This window comes from Zalophus californianus, chromosome 7 (genome assembly GCF_009762305.2).
Source record: "Zalophus californianus isolate mZalCal1 chromosome 7, mZalCal1.pri.v2, whole genome shotgun sequence".
Classification (NCBI taxonomy): Eukaryota; Metazoa; Chordata; class Mammalia; order Carnivora; family Otariidae; genus Zalophus; species Zalophus californianus.
In genome coordinates, this window is record NC_045601.1 from 111,689,730 (window position 1) to 111,704,532 (window position 14,803).

At 42.4% G+C, this 14,803-nt stretch overlaps 1 protein-coding gene across 6 annotated transcripts in view; it reads right to left on the bottom strand.

Annotated features, from left to right (window-relative positions):
- DNAH8 (dynein axonemal heavy chain 8) overlaps nucleotides 1–14,803 on the bottom strand; it is a 417,769-nt gene that overhangs the window by 92,943 nt on the left and 310,023 nt on the right. For all 6 annotated transcript variants that reach the window (XM_027603620.2, XM_027603615.2, XM_027603616.2 and 3 more), the window contains 3 exons: nucleotides 9,000–9,121; nucleotides 5,099–5,217; nucleotides 2,833–3,035 (listed from right to left, as the gene is read on the bottom strand). In XM_027603620.2, coding sequence (XP_027459421.2) covers nucleotides 2,833–3,035; nucleotides 5,099–5,217; nucleotides 9,000–9,121 — 444 coding nt within the window. The remainder of the gene's footprint in view (nucleotides 1–2,832; nucleotides 3,036–5,098; nucleotides 5,218–8,999; nucleotides 9,122–14,803) is intronic.

Consider the following 14,803-nt stretch of genomic DNA (forward strand, 5'->3'; position numbering starts at 1 on the left):
ATAAGGCCTGACCTTATCTGTCCCCCCTAAGACCTGTCCCCAACTAGCTGTCTGACCTGATCTTCAGACCTTAGTTTCCCCAGCTATAAAATAAGGTAGTTGGATTTCAAGATTTCCAGCCTATTTACCTTGAGCATTCTGTGATTATCTATTATCCAATTACCCAAATAAAATATTTGTGGTAGAGACTAGATTAATATGTTATTCTGTCTATATAATAGTTCCATTTTCACAGCTATTTTAGGGATTTTTTTTTAATCCAAAGCAGTGAAGAGCATGAGAATCTCTAGCATTCTTAAAAATTATTCAGCAAAGAGTTCTTTATAAAAATCGTTGGGTCCTTCAGGATCAGATCTACTCTGTTTTAGCATCCTAATAAAATAACCAATAGAAACTTGAACAATTGTTGGAAAAACTAAAGTCATGACAAGAAATGAAAATCACCAAATTGCCAAGCAAAGTAGTATGATAACATGTAATAACACTAAAGGTAATAGCACAACTCCAGCCTTATGGATTCATTTAATGTCATGGTTATAATTTCTCCCCATGGAGACCTTGAATTTCTTAATTCTATTCTTAAACTCTTGTCCTAGACAATAGCACTATTTTCAGGTAACATCTGACATTGTAATTCTAGTTGGAAATACACACATCTTCTAGGAAAAATATCTCCTCCTAAGAAATGACCCCACTCTAGCTCCATACATTGGGTTCCTGCTATGAACCCATCTCTGCAACAGCAGTTCATTGATTGGTCCAGGAAGGAGCACATGACCAAAGCAAAACCAATTAATTTCTTCCCTTGATATTTGGGCTTCAGACCAAGAGAGTAAAAGGACTTTCCCTGAGAGTGCTGAACTTACTGAACATGTAAGCAGTGAAGCTCATGAGCCACCAGAGACCAAGAGTTCTGTCACATGGAGATTGGTTCATAGTAAGACAGGAAAAAGAAACCCATAAGCAGAGAGAAGTGGGGCAGCTAGAGAAAGCAATGGGACAAAACTCCATAGAGGAATACATCTGAGGGAGATTTGCAAACTACAGGGCTGCAAGAGAGGCATCACTCTTAGACCAATGAAGATGACTGGCATGTTGCCATAAATACCAGAGCAACACAGCCTACATTAAAGGTGGTTAATGAGACTTAATCAGGAACAGTTGCTATTAGAACCTGGGAGCTCTATCAGTGTTCAGACTGAAGAAAGTGACGGATTCATTCAAACACGGATCCATACAAACGTAGAAGGGTGTGGTGACAATAGAGCAAAGTCAAGATGAAGAAAGAGGGAATGAACACAGACAATGCTACCCTCAGCTAATGGTTTACAGTAATTTCTTTGTGCAGGACACATGGTGAATACTCGGAGAGGAATGAACTGATTTTATATCATGTCATGTTAACATAATAATGAACTCAATGTAAGTTTTATTTCATAGTGTAGGTTTAGTTATTCATAATCAATCACTTTAATAATTTTCATAAAGACATGAATGAGTTAAACCAATAAGGTATAGATATAGAGATCTGAATCTGAAAGATACCAAATGGCAATTCCAAACACATTCTGATGTCCAGAGTATGAAGAGCAGATAAACAGCCCTCCTACAAACAGCCATCCTATAAAAGGGTGACTCACTCTTACCAAGATGTGCTCTGCCTCATACAGATCCTTGCCTCAGTAACTGCTCTCACTACTTGTGTGTTTCTAACTCCTTGCCCTGCCTCCTCCCCCTGGAGCTACTTTCCTTCTACCGCCTACCATCCCACCTGGTGAAATTTTATCTATTTTTTAGATCCTACTCAAAATATCATCACTGTGATGCTTTCCTCTGTTCCCCTTGCAGTCTGAGTAGGTCTGAATCTTGTAGTCTGGTGTGTCTGGATAACTCCTACAGCATTGTCACAATTACGTGCTTACATGTCTGTCTTTCCCAGCTATGTTGTAGTCATCTCTGTACTTCTTGAATCTAGCTTGCTGCCTGTACTAAAGGGTTATTGAATGAATAAATCCCTCAGTGGAATGTTACTCAGCCATCAGAAAGGATGAATACCTACCATTTACATCGACATGGATGGATTATGCTAAGTGACATAAGTCAATCAGAGAAAGACAATTATCATATGGTTTCACTCATATGTGGAATATAAGAAATAGCACAGAGGACCACAGGGGAAGGGAGGGAAAACTGAAGGGGAAGAAATCAGAGAGGGAGACAAACTATGAGAGACTCTTGACTCTGGGTCAAATTGAGGGTTGCCAAAGGGGAGGTGGGTGGGGGATAGGGTACCTGGGTGATGGACATTAAAAAGGGCACGTGATGTAATGAGCACTGGGTGTTATATGCAACTAATGAATCATTGAACACTACATCAAAAACTAATGAGGTACTCTATGTTAGCTAATTGAATTTAAATTTTAAAAAAAAGTTGCATAAAAAAAAAGAATGAATAAGTCCCTAATTGCTGTGTGTCATAGTGGTTACAGTTTTTTAATTTGTGACCAAATAGACTTTTCTGCAATTTTATATGGACATGGCAATACCCCTGTATGTTCATTCTTGTTAGTCTGCTATCCGTGTGCTATGTTCCTCTGCTTACAACTTAAAAAAAAAAAAATAACAAAAATAACAAGCGTGTTCTTCTCTGCACAAAGGTATCTGTATCATACCCACACTCTAGGAGATTTAAAAAGGGAGGAAAGGGTTTAATATTTTTTCTAACTCAGTTTTGTAGATACACTTCTAAGATTCAGTTATGAAATTATGAAAGGCAAGGTTTGAGACAAAAATATGGAAGCTTTGCTAAATTGCATAGATTTCTGATCATACCCAGCTTCAGTTTCTTGGCCAATGCATCAATTTGAATTGTGGGATCAGATCCCATGGACAGGAAACATATCAAAGGTGTCCGTGTATCACTTTCTTCCCAAGTTTTCTCCAGGTTTAAGATAACTGGTTCTGTGTACTTCTCCTCCAAAGAATCTGCAATATACTTCCTTGCTTGAAAAACAGTACGGTCTGGGCACCAAGACCTAGAAATGAATACAAGTTAGAGGGAAAAATTCAGTGTGTTCATTTTTTATTCTATTTAATTCTAAGCATGTAAAGAACATATTTAATTAGCAAAGGACAAAAAGGTAATCCTCCCTTTTGCAGGTCCGTGAAAGGATGGGAAGGTTTTCCATCCCTGGATGAATATCAATTTAATCATGTGGTTTTGGTATGAGGCACTGGCAAGAAATAGGGGAGAGCCGGTAACAACAGAGTCTGTTGCCAATCTGGAAGGAAACTTAGAAGCCAGCTGATCCAATCGTCTCATTTTCAGAAAGACCAATTACTCTGAAGCTTTAATTAGTTATTTTTTTAAATCACATCAATGATGGGGCGCCTGGGTAGCTCAGTTGGTTAAGCGTCTGACTCTTAATTTCGGCTCAGGTAATGATCTCAAGATTGTGAGGTCAAGCCCTGCATTGAGAGTCTCTCTCTCCCTCTCCCTCTGCCCCTCCCCCACCTTGCTCCCATACACATGTTCTCTCTCTCTAAACGTAAATAAATATTTTTAAAAAATCACATCACTGATTATCTCTAGTCACTGAAGCTATCACCTTCAGGTAAGCAATTCCTCATTCAGACCAATCCACAGGAGCACATTCATTCTTTGACAAATATTTATCATGTGCCGACGACACATCAGGCCCCACTTTAGGTGTGGGGACTCAGCAAGACACAAGGGGAGGTGTCCTCTACCAGCTCCTGAACACGACGGGGGCCAAAGTGCTGCCCACTCGGAAGCTCTGCAGTCTCCAAGGGGAGAATTAAAGTGTCCAAGTTGTCAAAAGGAGGTTGATCAACAAGCGTGTATTCAATACCATCTGTGTAGCCCACACTGTACAGTAGGTTCTATACACAGCAACAGATCAAATAAATATCATTTGATATTTGGTATTTTAGATCATAGACAAGCTCTATGGATTCTTATTTGCTAGTAGATTATATTATTTGTTTGACATGGGTTCAATTTTTAAATAATAGATAAAAGATAGACACATCTATTCCAATGAAAACAAGTAGCCCTGGGGTGGCTCAGTCAGTTAAGCTTCCGACTCTTGGTTTCGGCTCAGGTCATGATCTCAGGTCGTGAGGTAGAACCCCACGTTAGGCTCCGTGCTTGGCATGGAGTCTGCTTGAGATTCTCTCTCCCTCTGCCCCTCCTGCTCATGCTCCCTCTCTCTCTGAAATAAAAAATCTTAAAAAAAAATGACAAGTAGCCCTTTCATACTCTGTACATCATGAGGTCACCACTGCTGACCACTCTGATGACCCTCAAAGAGTGGACAACATCCAGGAAACAACTTGTTCTAAGAAATACAAGGTCAGGTATATAATATTAGGAAGACAGAAACTACTCCAAAATCATCCTACATCTTTTTGTTGTTCTTTTTGTGGTCCCATCTACTCCCCCACTCCACCCTCCTGCCTTGCCCATCAATCATACACACACACACACACACACACACACACACACACACACACACACACACACACACCCCTACCTTCCAATATAGAAGCCTTCTTTGAGCTCCTGGATACTTAGAAAACATGAAAAGTGAGAAGGAAAAGAAAAGAAAAGGAAGAATTTTCTTCCTTAACATCAATTTCCAAGTTTATTTCTACTTTTAATAGCCAAAACAGCATTTATACATTTCAATAGGCAATTCTTGGCTTTTTTCTCAGGTAAAATTGAATTTTAGCTTATAGACTAATTGCCTGGCAACTCTGTGAGGTCTAATTTTTTTTAAGAAGTAAATTCAACAATAAATGATTCACTCAATGGTAAATAATGAAAAAAGGGAATATCAAAGGCATATTTTTCATGTTTTTTGCTCAAAGCATTATCATTAATACATTCCCTGCCACCATCCCCATTTTATTTGCTTGTCAAGGAACTAAGGAATTGCCATCCCAAATGGCAATTTGGAAGCACACACATTTATAATAACCACTGGGACACATTGAAGTAAACTCACAGAGGTAAGATCTGTAATTTGACAATATGATGAGTGATGTTTCTAGGTCTGATAATACCTATTCTCACCTGATAAGTAAAAGTTTGTGGCAGGTATCCAGTGAATCATTATATCCATCAGGGATAATTTCTTCCTCTGGAGCATCTTTATCAAACCAGCTTTTCCATCCCTTCTCATTACGAGATATCTAAAATAAATAAGCCAATTAGCAAGCCATAGGACTATATGCAATTGGAATATACTGGAGAGAATTCTGAGTAACCTTAGGGAGTCATTCTTTATAGGCAAACAGTTTTTCAAACATAACCACACAGTTGACTTTTTTTTTTTTTTCAGAATCAGTGACTTAAAGAACATGGACATTACTATTCCCTTTCAACTTTTCCATTGCTTTTCTATATTATTCACTGAAATTAAGACTGTGTATCATTTACACCAAATGATCAGGCAGGAAAAAAACACAGACCAGGGGTTTACAACCTGCCAATATGATTGGCATTTTGGGCCAGGTGATTTTGGGGGAGCAGTCCTGTGCACTGTAGGATTGTTAGCACCATCTCTGGCCTCTACTTACTAGATGCCAATAGCACCCCTGTCACCAACTCATGACAATGAAAAATGTCTCCAGACATTGTCAAATGCTCTCTTGGTTGAAAATCACTGATATAGACCATTCTGATAACCAAACCTCTAAATGTTGACCTCTACTTAAAATAGTGATAGATGAAAAAAATCTAAACTTTTATTTTCTTAGTGATTCCCTGCCTTGAGACCTTAAACCTAAGAATAAAAGAAGTCTCTATTGTATATATGAACCACATCTTTATCCATTCATCTGTTGAAGGGCATCTCAGCTCCTTCCACAGTTTGGCTATTGCGGACATTGCTGCTATGAACATTGGGGTGCAGATGGCCCTTCTTTTCACTACCTCTGTGTCTTTGGGGTAAATACCCAGTAGTGCAATGGAATATTACTCAGCCATCAGAAAGGATGAATACCTACCATTTGCATCAACATGGATGGAAATGGAGGGGATTAAGCTAAGCGAAATAAGTCAAGCAGAGAAAGACAATTATCATATGGTTCCACTTATTTGTGGAACATAAGGAACAGCATGGAGGACAGTAGGAGAAGGAAGGGAACAATGAAGGGGGGGAATCAGAGGGAAAGACGAACCATGAGAGACTATGGACTCCGGGAAACAAACTGAGGGTTTTAGAGCGGAGGGGGTTCAGGGGATGGGTTAGCCTGGTGATGGGTATTAAGGAGGGCACATACTGCATGGAGCACTGGATGTTATATGCAAACAATGAATCATGGAACACTACATCAAAAACTAATGATGTACTCTATGGTCACTAATATAACATCAAAAAAAAAAAGAATAAAAAGTCTCTCCAAGAGCTAGTCTCGAATACCTGTTCTCTCAGAAGCATGGAAAGTAACGCCAGTTTTCAGACACATTAAAAGGCACTCCCTGAAGCCCCAGTCATGACAAAACTAATTACAAAAACGAAAGATTCGTTGAGTCCGATGCTGCCCCTCAGCAACAAGCAGGCTGGATTATTCAGACAGTGTTTTGTAAGCATGTTTTCAAAGCCGTGGTCAGCATGAAAGATGAAGAGCAAATGCAAATGGAGCAGGTCCTATGGGCCAGACCCGAAGATTGTACTTTTACCTGCATTATCCTCGTTGTTCACAGAGGCCCTGGGAGGTTAAATAACTGCCCCCAAAGTCCACGCCATGCAAACAATTCATCATAGAGGATCCAGGCTGGGGGCAAATGGAGAGCGAAACCATTGCTCTGGATCTCAGTTACAGTTTTGTCCCCCTGGGGCACCAAGAGAAGGAGGAGGATTTCTGAAACGTTTCACGACTGTCTTTTCTCCTGCAGTGGTTCCCTCACGTTGACCTCGACCACTCCCAAAGAATCCACCTGCCACACTTGGAGCCCCTCCCCCCACTGCTCCGGCACCTGCGCACTACCCACAGGGTCCCCTGCGGGGCCTCCTCTGGCCCCGAGGCTAGAGAGGATGCCCAGGAAGTAAGAGGGTGTTGGTTCCCAGCTTCCTGGCCACACATCTGCTCATTTTGACTCTACTCAATAGAGCCTCCAGAGCAAGTCGCATCCGCCAGGGGTAATGGGATCTCCTACAGCCCCTTGCTGCTCACCTGCACTTCCCACTCCTTTTCCTGGCCCTGTTAGCAACACCACTTCCAGGGGCTGAACAGTTCAGCCTGAGATGTCAAAGCAGGCCAGCTGCTGTTGGAGGCTACTTTTGTTTCAGTTCCTGACACCCACCCTTTCAGCTGGGGACGGATCCCCTTCTCCTTCTGCCCTTTTCTCCCACAGAGATGCCAAACCAAGGGCCACCTGATGGCCGGTCCCAGGAACTTCTGCAACTTTCCTGAGAATGACCACTCCCCCTCACTTCCGGTCCATCCCATGGTGAGTTGGAGAGAAATAACTCCTAATGTCAGGGATAGAGCCGAAAGTCGGATTACAGGGTCACCATTTAGTGGCTATGCAGCCTGGGGCAAGTACTTAACCTCTTTGAATCTCCATTTTCTCATCTATAAAGCGGGGCCAATAATACTTCTCCCTGGCATGGTTATAATTGTTGCAAAGTACTTATCCCGTTGTTAAGCAGTAGCAGCTACCAGATTCTACCCCGCAGGTAATTAAATTCTGATTAACAGAGGCAAACGATAATGCCTATCCCAGTATCAATACAACCCATCAGCAGAGGGCGCAAGTGTTGGGTGATTTTCCCAGTGGCGCTCTGAGGCCTCCCTTACCAGTCTCCTGCCGGACGCAGACCACCTTATTTCTTCCCAAAGTATTTGTCTGGGCTTGGAGGACTCATACAGAACAAAGCTTACCGTCCACCACAGAGAGGAGCTAGGGACTCTGACCCAGCCATGGCTGAATACGTAAAGCATCTCTGTAACGGGGGTGCCTAGGTGGCTCAGTTGCTTAAGCGACTGCTTTCCGCTCAGGTCATGATCCTGGAGTCCCAGAATCAAATCCCACATCTGGCTCCCTGCTCAGGGGGAGTCTGCTTCTCCCTCTGACCCTACCCCATCTTGTGCTCTCTCTCTCACTCTCTCTCTCAAATAAATAAATAAAATCTTCTTAAAAAAATCTCCAAAATGTTTCAGAAATGCTGCTGAACGGGCACACCTAGTATATACTGGGCAGGGTGTAGGTATGTGTGAAGGGGAGGGAATCGTGTGATGACAAGGTGAGGTCTCTGCCAACTTGTAGTCGACCCATTGCCCCAGTTGTCCATCACCAGCAACCCCCAAAAAGCTGATTTTCGGCATCTGACGCTGGGAAACCGCAGGCCTGCATCAGTGACAGGTGGCTATCACCAACACCAAACCTCAGAAATGAACAATTATCTTTATGCTGAGTTGCACAATTGTTGTCCAGTGAGAACTGAATCAACAACTAATCCCCAATAACACATTTACTTTTTCAAATAAGAAAACCAACGGGTGAATCAGGACCTGTTTCACCATTATCCTTCACCCTTTTAGATTTTCACCAGGAAAATGATTGCTTTTTTGAAAGGACCCCAGCCTCTTAATTTGCCTCAAATTCAAATCTGCACAATTTATTTAATCAGAAGCAGCAGTAAAAATGTTAAAACATAGTCCACAATAAAATAGTCTACAATAAAAGGGTCCACCCACCGGTTCTGATTCTGACAGCTTGAGTTAAGCAGGCTTATAAATGACCCATGTGCACCACACAGAAGGAAAAGGCAGTCACCTGCACCTCTGACAAGGCTCCTTCTGATATTCTTCATCAAAAATTGCCCACAGAGAGCTTAGTGCCCTAAAGCTACACTATTGCATTGAGCCTTTTGGGTGAAGGGATTGTCACCAGGAGGCCCCAATTAAAATGGCCCTGGGTATGTTTGGGTTTACAGATCTGGACTTTTTTCTCCAGCCCTCGTTACCTGGTTCATAATTTCTGCAAACTGTGGAAGTTTACTCAGCTCTACAAGATTCAGCCAGGTCATATCCAGGATCCAGCGAAACGGCTTGGGAGGGCAGGCTTTCAGATCCAGAGCTGCTCCCCCTGGGGAAAGGCATTGGTGGGAATCAGGTCAGCCTGTGCCTCATTTTTAGACATTTATTTTCCAAATAACAGAAGCGAGGTAACCATATTACAGAGAAAATGGGAAAATTGGAAAATATTCATGACAGAAAATGTGGCTATCTTTTTAAGGTCCATTTCCTTCAAGTCCTAGTGTTTTATTTTCTGATTTATACCATCTTAGAAAATACAGATAGCAGCTCCTTGTCATTTCTCCCTGCACAGAATTTTTCTCAGGTGGTTGCAGTTGTTTGCGTTTTTACCATTTTTTTTAAACAATCAATTTCATGAAACTTACAATTTTGATATCAGTGAATAGCCTGATCTTTTCATGTGTGATTTTAAAAATCACTCCTTAGACCTCACTCCTCCAGAAATTTGACACTCAACACTCTTTTTTTACCAGGTCAAAAAGATGGGTAGGACGGGAGGGTGGGAGGGATATAATACTCCGTGGGTTTTTAAGGGAGTAACTCGTGTTCAGATCACTTATTCACTTATTGATTCAACAAATATTTATTGAGCACCCTCTGCATTATCAGCATATTCCAGGCACTGGGGATAAAGCAGAGAAAACCACACAAGGGCCTCTGCTCTTACACAGTGTAGAGGAGAGCGTGAATTACAGCGTTGGATCACATTTTGAGGCAAATCACAAATCAAATGAGCATACCCAATGGGACAATCCTCCCCCGAGACACATAATGATATGTACAGCTTCAAAATTCCTCTATTGCGTGTCTTCAATAACATTTTATCAGCTGTTGTTTAATTCAGATGTGTGCAAAACAGTGATTCTGAACTTCTAAATCCTATAAGCCTCCTGAAGAACTCATCAAATGCCACCACTTCACATATCAACCCTTGGGCAAAAGAGGGGCCGGAGGGGACTGCAGCAGGGGCTGCTCTCCCTCTAGCACCTTCCTGAGAAGGTAAATGAGTTGAAGTGTTCTTGTAAATCCCCTAGTGCCACCTCTGGGTCAGTGGCTCTGAGCGCCACCACACCTTTAGAACAGGTAAACCTTCCTCTTGACGCCCCACCCTTTGCTACCTGGGGGGGAAGAGAAAGCCATCTTCTTGCACCATTTCTGCCAGTACCGAGTTTACTGAAGGAGAAGCCACCGCTGGAGAGCATCATCTGTAGACTCAAGGGACTCTGCTTCTCTAACTTAGAGACAAATGCATTTTCTTCTGGGTTCTTTCCAAAAGAAATGTTTTCATGTGACCATAAGCCTCAAAGACATCAGGAGAAGACATTAAAGCCACAACGAGTGTTTTGAAACATCCTGGTGCCCCTCCACGATCCCAGAACAATCACGGCCCACCCTCCTCCCCAAGATATTCTTGCTTTGCCACTTGCTAGCTGCCTAAACACAAAGAACTTAATTTTTCTCCATTTCCTCTTCTGTCAAATGGGTGTAATAACAGATTCTGCCAGATTAGTTGTTGTGAAGATTCAACAAATTCATGTATGTAGGAAGCTCAGAACAGTCTTGGCCCATAGTGAGAGCTACGTAATCATTAGCTCTTATTTTGACATGAATTCTGTTTTGGAAGTCTCAGGTCCAATCCAATCTGGGAGGCAAGAACAGACCCCCTAATGTGTCTTTTTGTCCATGGTTGATGACAAAAGAAAGATGATATCTTTCTAAAATAACCAGGCAGGGAAAATAGTTCTATCAATTACTCTATAACACAGGATTGTCCCTGGTATCTATTTCATTTTTCAAAGTGTTCTGACATTCTCAGTTGAAGAAGAAAGTCAAAGGCACCTTCCAAATACTGCAGAAAACAAGTAGGAATTGACACAAAGGGACAGTCATTCCTAGGAGATCAAATATTTCTGCTATGATAAATAAGTCTTTCTTCTTTCCCTCTTAAGTACTGAGTTAAAAATGATAAAAAAAAAACAAAGATCTAAGGGCTATATTTGTTAACTTTGTAAAAAAACACTGAAAACAAAATCATAAGTCATTTTTTATAAAAAATAATCTGGTTAAAAAGTAAGCCAGTTCAAAACTAATACAAACCATAAAATAAACCAATTTTGTTTTGGTTTTTGTTTTTCAAAAAAAGAAAAAAAAACCTCTTTCACTGCTGAGCTGATTGTACTTCTGTAGACAACTTATCATACAATCCCAAATTAATCTTTTTAAAGCACTGCTCTGTTCATGCTACTTCCCTGCTCGTAAAACATTCGATGGCTTCCTATCGCCAACTGAATTAAATCCAAACTCTTCTCACTGGCTCTCCTGTGCAATCCGACTTTCCCTGACGCTCCAGCTTTATGAAGTGGGGTCACAGATGTGCCCCTCACCACGACCCAGGTGCACAGAATTTGTGCTTTTTCTGTGACCACTCCCATCCTCCTTACAAATTCCCTCCTCACTGTGTTTCTCAGTCTCCTCTGATTTACATCCCTTCTCTCAAAGAATCCAGTTTCCTTCAGGTAAGGGCTCTGGTTTGGCTGGGTGGGGAGGGGACAGGCGTGTGGGGTGGCATCGCGTCCTAACGGGGAGGATGCCTCAGACCAGCATGCTGCCCTCCCATCTCTGCCACAGGCTGGGATCCCTGTACTTCATCCTTGGCGCTGTGACGAATCCTGTCTGACCTACAGGGGCGTCGGGCTGCTGTCCACAGAGACTGGTCCTTTGTGTCCAGGAATAAAGTTCCCCGGGGCCTGCAGCTTCTTGGTTTGAACCCAGGCCTCTTGCTGCGCACCAGCCCTCTCAACATGTCCACGCCCACACTTCTGCTTGCCAGATGTCAGTCTTAGCCTTTTAACTGCTCCCCTCCATCAATGCCGCCTGGGGGCTGCATGTGGGATCTGGCACCAGGCAGAATGCAGGGGCACCTCCCATCTGGATGTTTCTCGAGCATCTTTCTGTAGCCACCCAAGGTTCAGCCTCAGGAGACTGGGAAGAGACGAGGATCTTCGTACCTGACCTCCATCTACCTCCGATTCTCTTGTCCTTCCCACGACCCCTTGTGGCCCAAAGTGCCAGGTTTCCTCCTTCTTTCTAAATCATAGCTGTCTCCTTCTCAGGGGCCATGTTGGCAGATGGGACTCAGGAAGCAAAGCCGGCTCACGGATCAGGAAAAATCCAAAGTACACCTCCCATCCCACCTGTATGCCACAGTTAGAAGGCCTTCCTACATCTGAGGCCCATTTTGCTCCTGCTTCTGCCTAGATTCCCACAGGTTTCAGTGTCCCTCCTCCCCATGGCCCAGTGCCCCAGACACTGAGGATGTGGCCCCAAGTCTAAGTGAGGGCTTTAAGGTGACTGTAAGGAGTCAAAGGAGCTTTCTGGTTTGGTAAATTTGGGCTCACTTTATTTAAATGTCACAGAGGCCGAAACCTGTACGCTCAGACCCTCTGCACAGCCTGCCCGCCTCTCCCCGGTGGTCCTTATCACTTCCCCTCTGGGCCCCACAGCCCCTCGTACATGGAGGGAGCAGGTGATGGTCTCTGAGCTCACACAGCTGGTCAGTGGCAGAGCCTGGCCCCTGGCCCCGCTCCTTAGTCCAGCCCACAGTTTACTGTACCATGCTCCCTTACGCTACACTTTAAGACATCAACTTCTCCAGGTGAATTGGGCCTGAGAAAAACTATGAACTCTATGACATGCTCCAGTTTCCTTTGAACTGTAAGACATGAAAAATCAAGAAATTTTAGCCGTTCTGCAAAATTCTTTGCAAAGTTTCTACAGCAGTCATCTAACCTGAAGCCGAGGAAGAAATTCACTAAAGTAGACAAAGAAGATGCTAGAGTAATAAGTTACAGTTTACTGCCTGTTTATTATAAATAATAATAAAGAGGATGTCGTGGAGAAAAGTGTATTGTGTTCTATCCCCCTGTTGTATGAATTTAGGAATACTCTACATTTTCTTCCTACATGATCTCTTTCCTTCCCATGGCTTTGGTGGTTATTTCTATGCCCTATCTCTGCAGCTGTCTGACTTCTTCTAAACTGTCTGGCCTACCCTTTCTAACTGTCTGCTGGGTATCTCAAATGCAACACATGTGTATAGTCACCAGAGCTGTTCAGAAACATTCAATTTCCCCCTCTTCCATGCACATGGGAGAAGCACATGTCCCTGCTCTCTCTGAGGTTATTGGTGTGGCTGTGTGTCTTGCTTTGCCTAATGAAAGATGAGCATTTAAGTGACATGCATCACTTGCGGGGTAACTTTTAAGAGCCGGCACATGGTTTGTCTTATCCCATTCCTCTGCCGTAGTAATTTTAGAAGCAATTCCTGGGTGACCATGACCTTAACCAGGCATGTTGGAGAGAGAATAAATGAGAATATACCCCTATTGTGTCAAGCCATTGAAAGTTTGGGATTGTTTTTATGGCCACGAAACCTGGCCTATTCTGACTGAAACTAGGTCCCCAGAGCACATTCTCTACCCCCCCCCACCCTGACGATTCTCAAACTCGTTCTGCTTTCAACCAACTAGACCAGAAATCTTCAACTCATTTCTGACCAAGATGCCATTTTACTTCCATGACCTCTTCTTTATATTCCCAAGGTTGACCTTTTCCCTGTGGCTGGGAAGATTATAATAAACTCCCTTGAACCTCTCTGCTATAATCCTATGCATGTCTGCCAGAGTCATCTTCCTAAAAGATGATAAGAGGTTCCTGAGGGACCACATCACCACCTCACACAACTCCTTGTCCCTCACCAGACCAAGAAAATCTTTCCTCGAGGTATCAAGACTCACAACTGACATGCGCCCTTCATTCATTCCTTTTCTGATGCTGTTCTGTTTCAGCCTGGAATGTCTCCTTCACTTCTACCCATCCTTCAGGGTCCTTTTAAAATGCCACTTTCTTCTTTTGGGGGTGAGGGCAGCCAGAATATGATTTATTAAACTTTACAAAAGGAGCAAAAAACATAAGAGTTACATTAAAACATTTTCCCCATGGATCAAATCATCTGAAAAATTCATGGCTTAACCCACAACAATATATTTTCCAAAGAGCTCTTACTGGACTCACCAACCACAAGTCTCTCCTTCCTTTTAGACATTAAGACTTTGTTTTTAGCTCTCTCCTAACATTTAGAGTATGCTTCCTTGTTTTACAATAATTTTTAAAATCATCTCTATTTCCATTGTGAGACTGTTTTCTTTGAAAGCAATGTCTGGTTGATCCTTCTATACCAACATTAGTATGGTGGGTTTGCAGAGTATATGCTCAATAAATACTTGTTTAACTGAATTGAATGAAAATGCCACTCTTTTATCTCCTTAATGATACTTTTAACATGGAGATGAGCATTGAATAGGAATAACTTCCAATATGAAATACAAGTGTGCCTTTTTCTGTCTTAAAAGTCATGATACTCCCTTGCTCAAGGAATTGCTCTCTTGTGATAGAAAGCTCATCACCCACCTCACTTTTCTTCCCTTCGGCATTCGGGTTTCCTAACCACAGGCAACAATGACCAAACTTCAGGTAATGATATAATTAAGGAAAACATGGAGTGAACACAGGCCTGAAATAAATCATCTTGAGTAACCAGAGCAAAATGAATGGGAATCAGAAAAAAACACAAGATCCAAAGAAATTCCCTTTCACAAGAACATGATTTCCCCCATTGTATCATAAAAATGGGTCTCCAGCATGTCGAAGAGCATATCAGAAGCAATCTCCT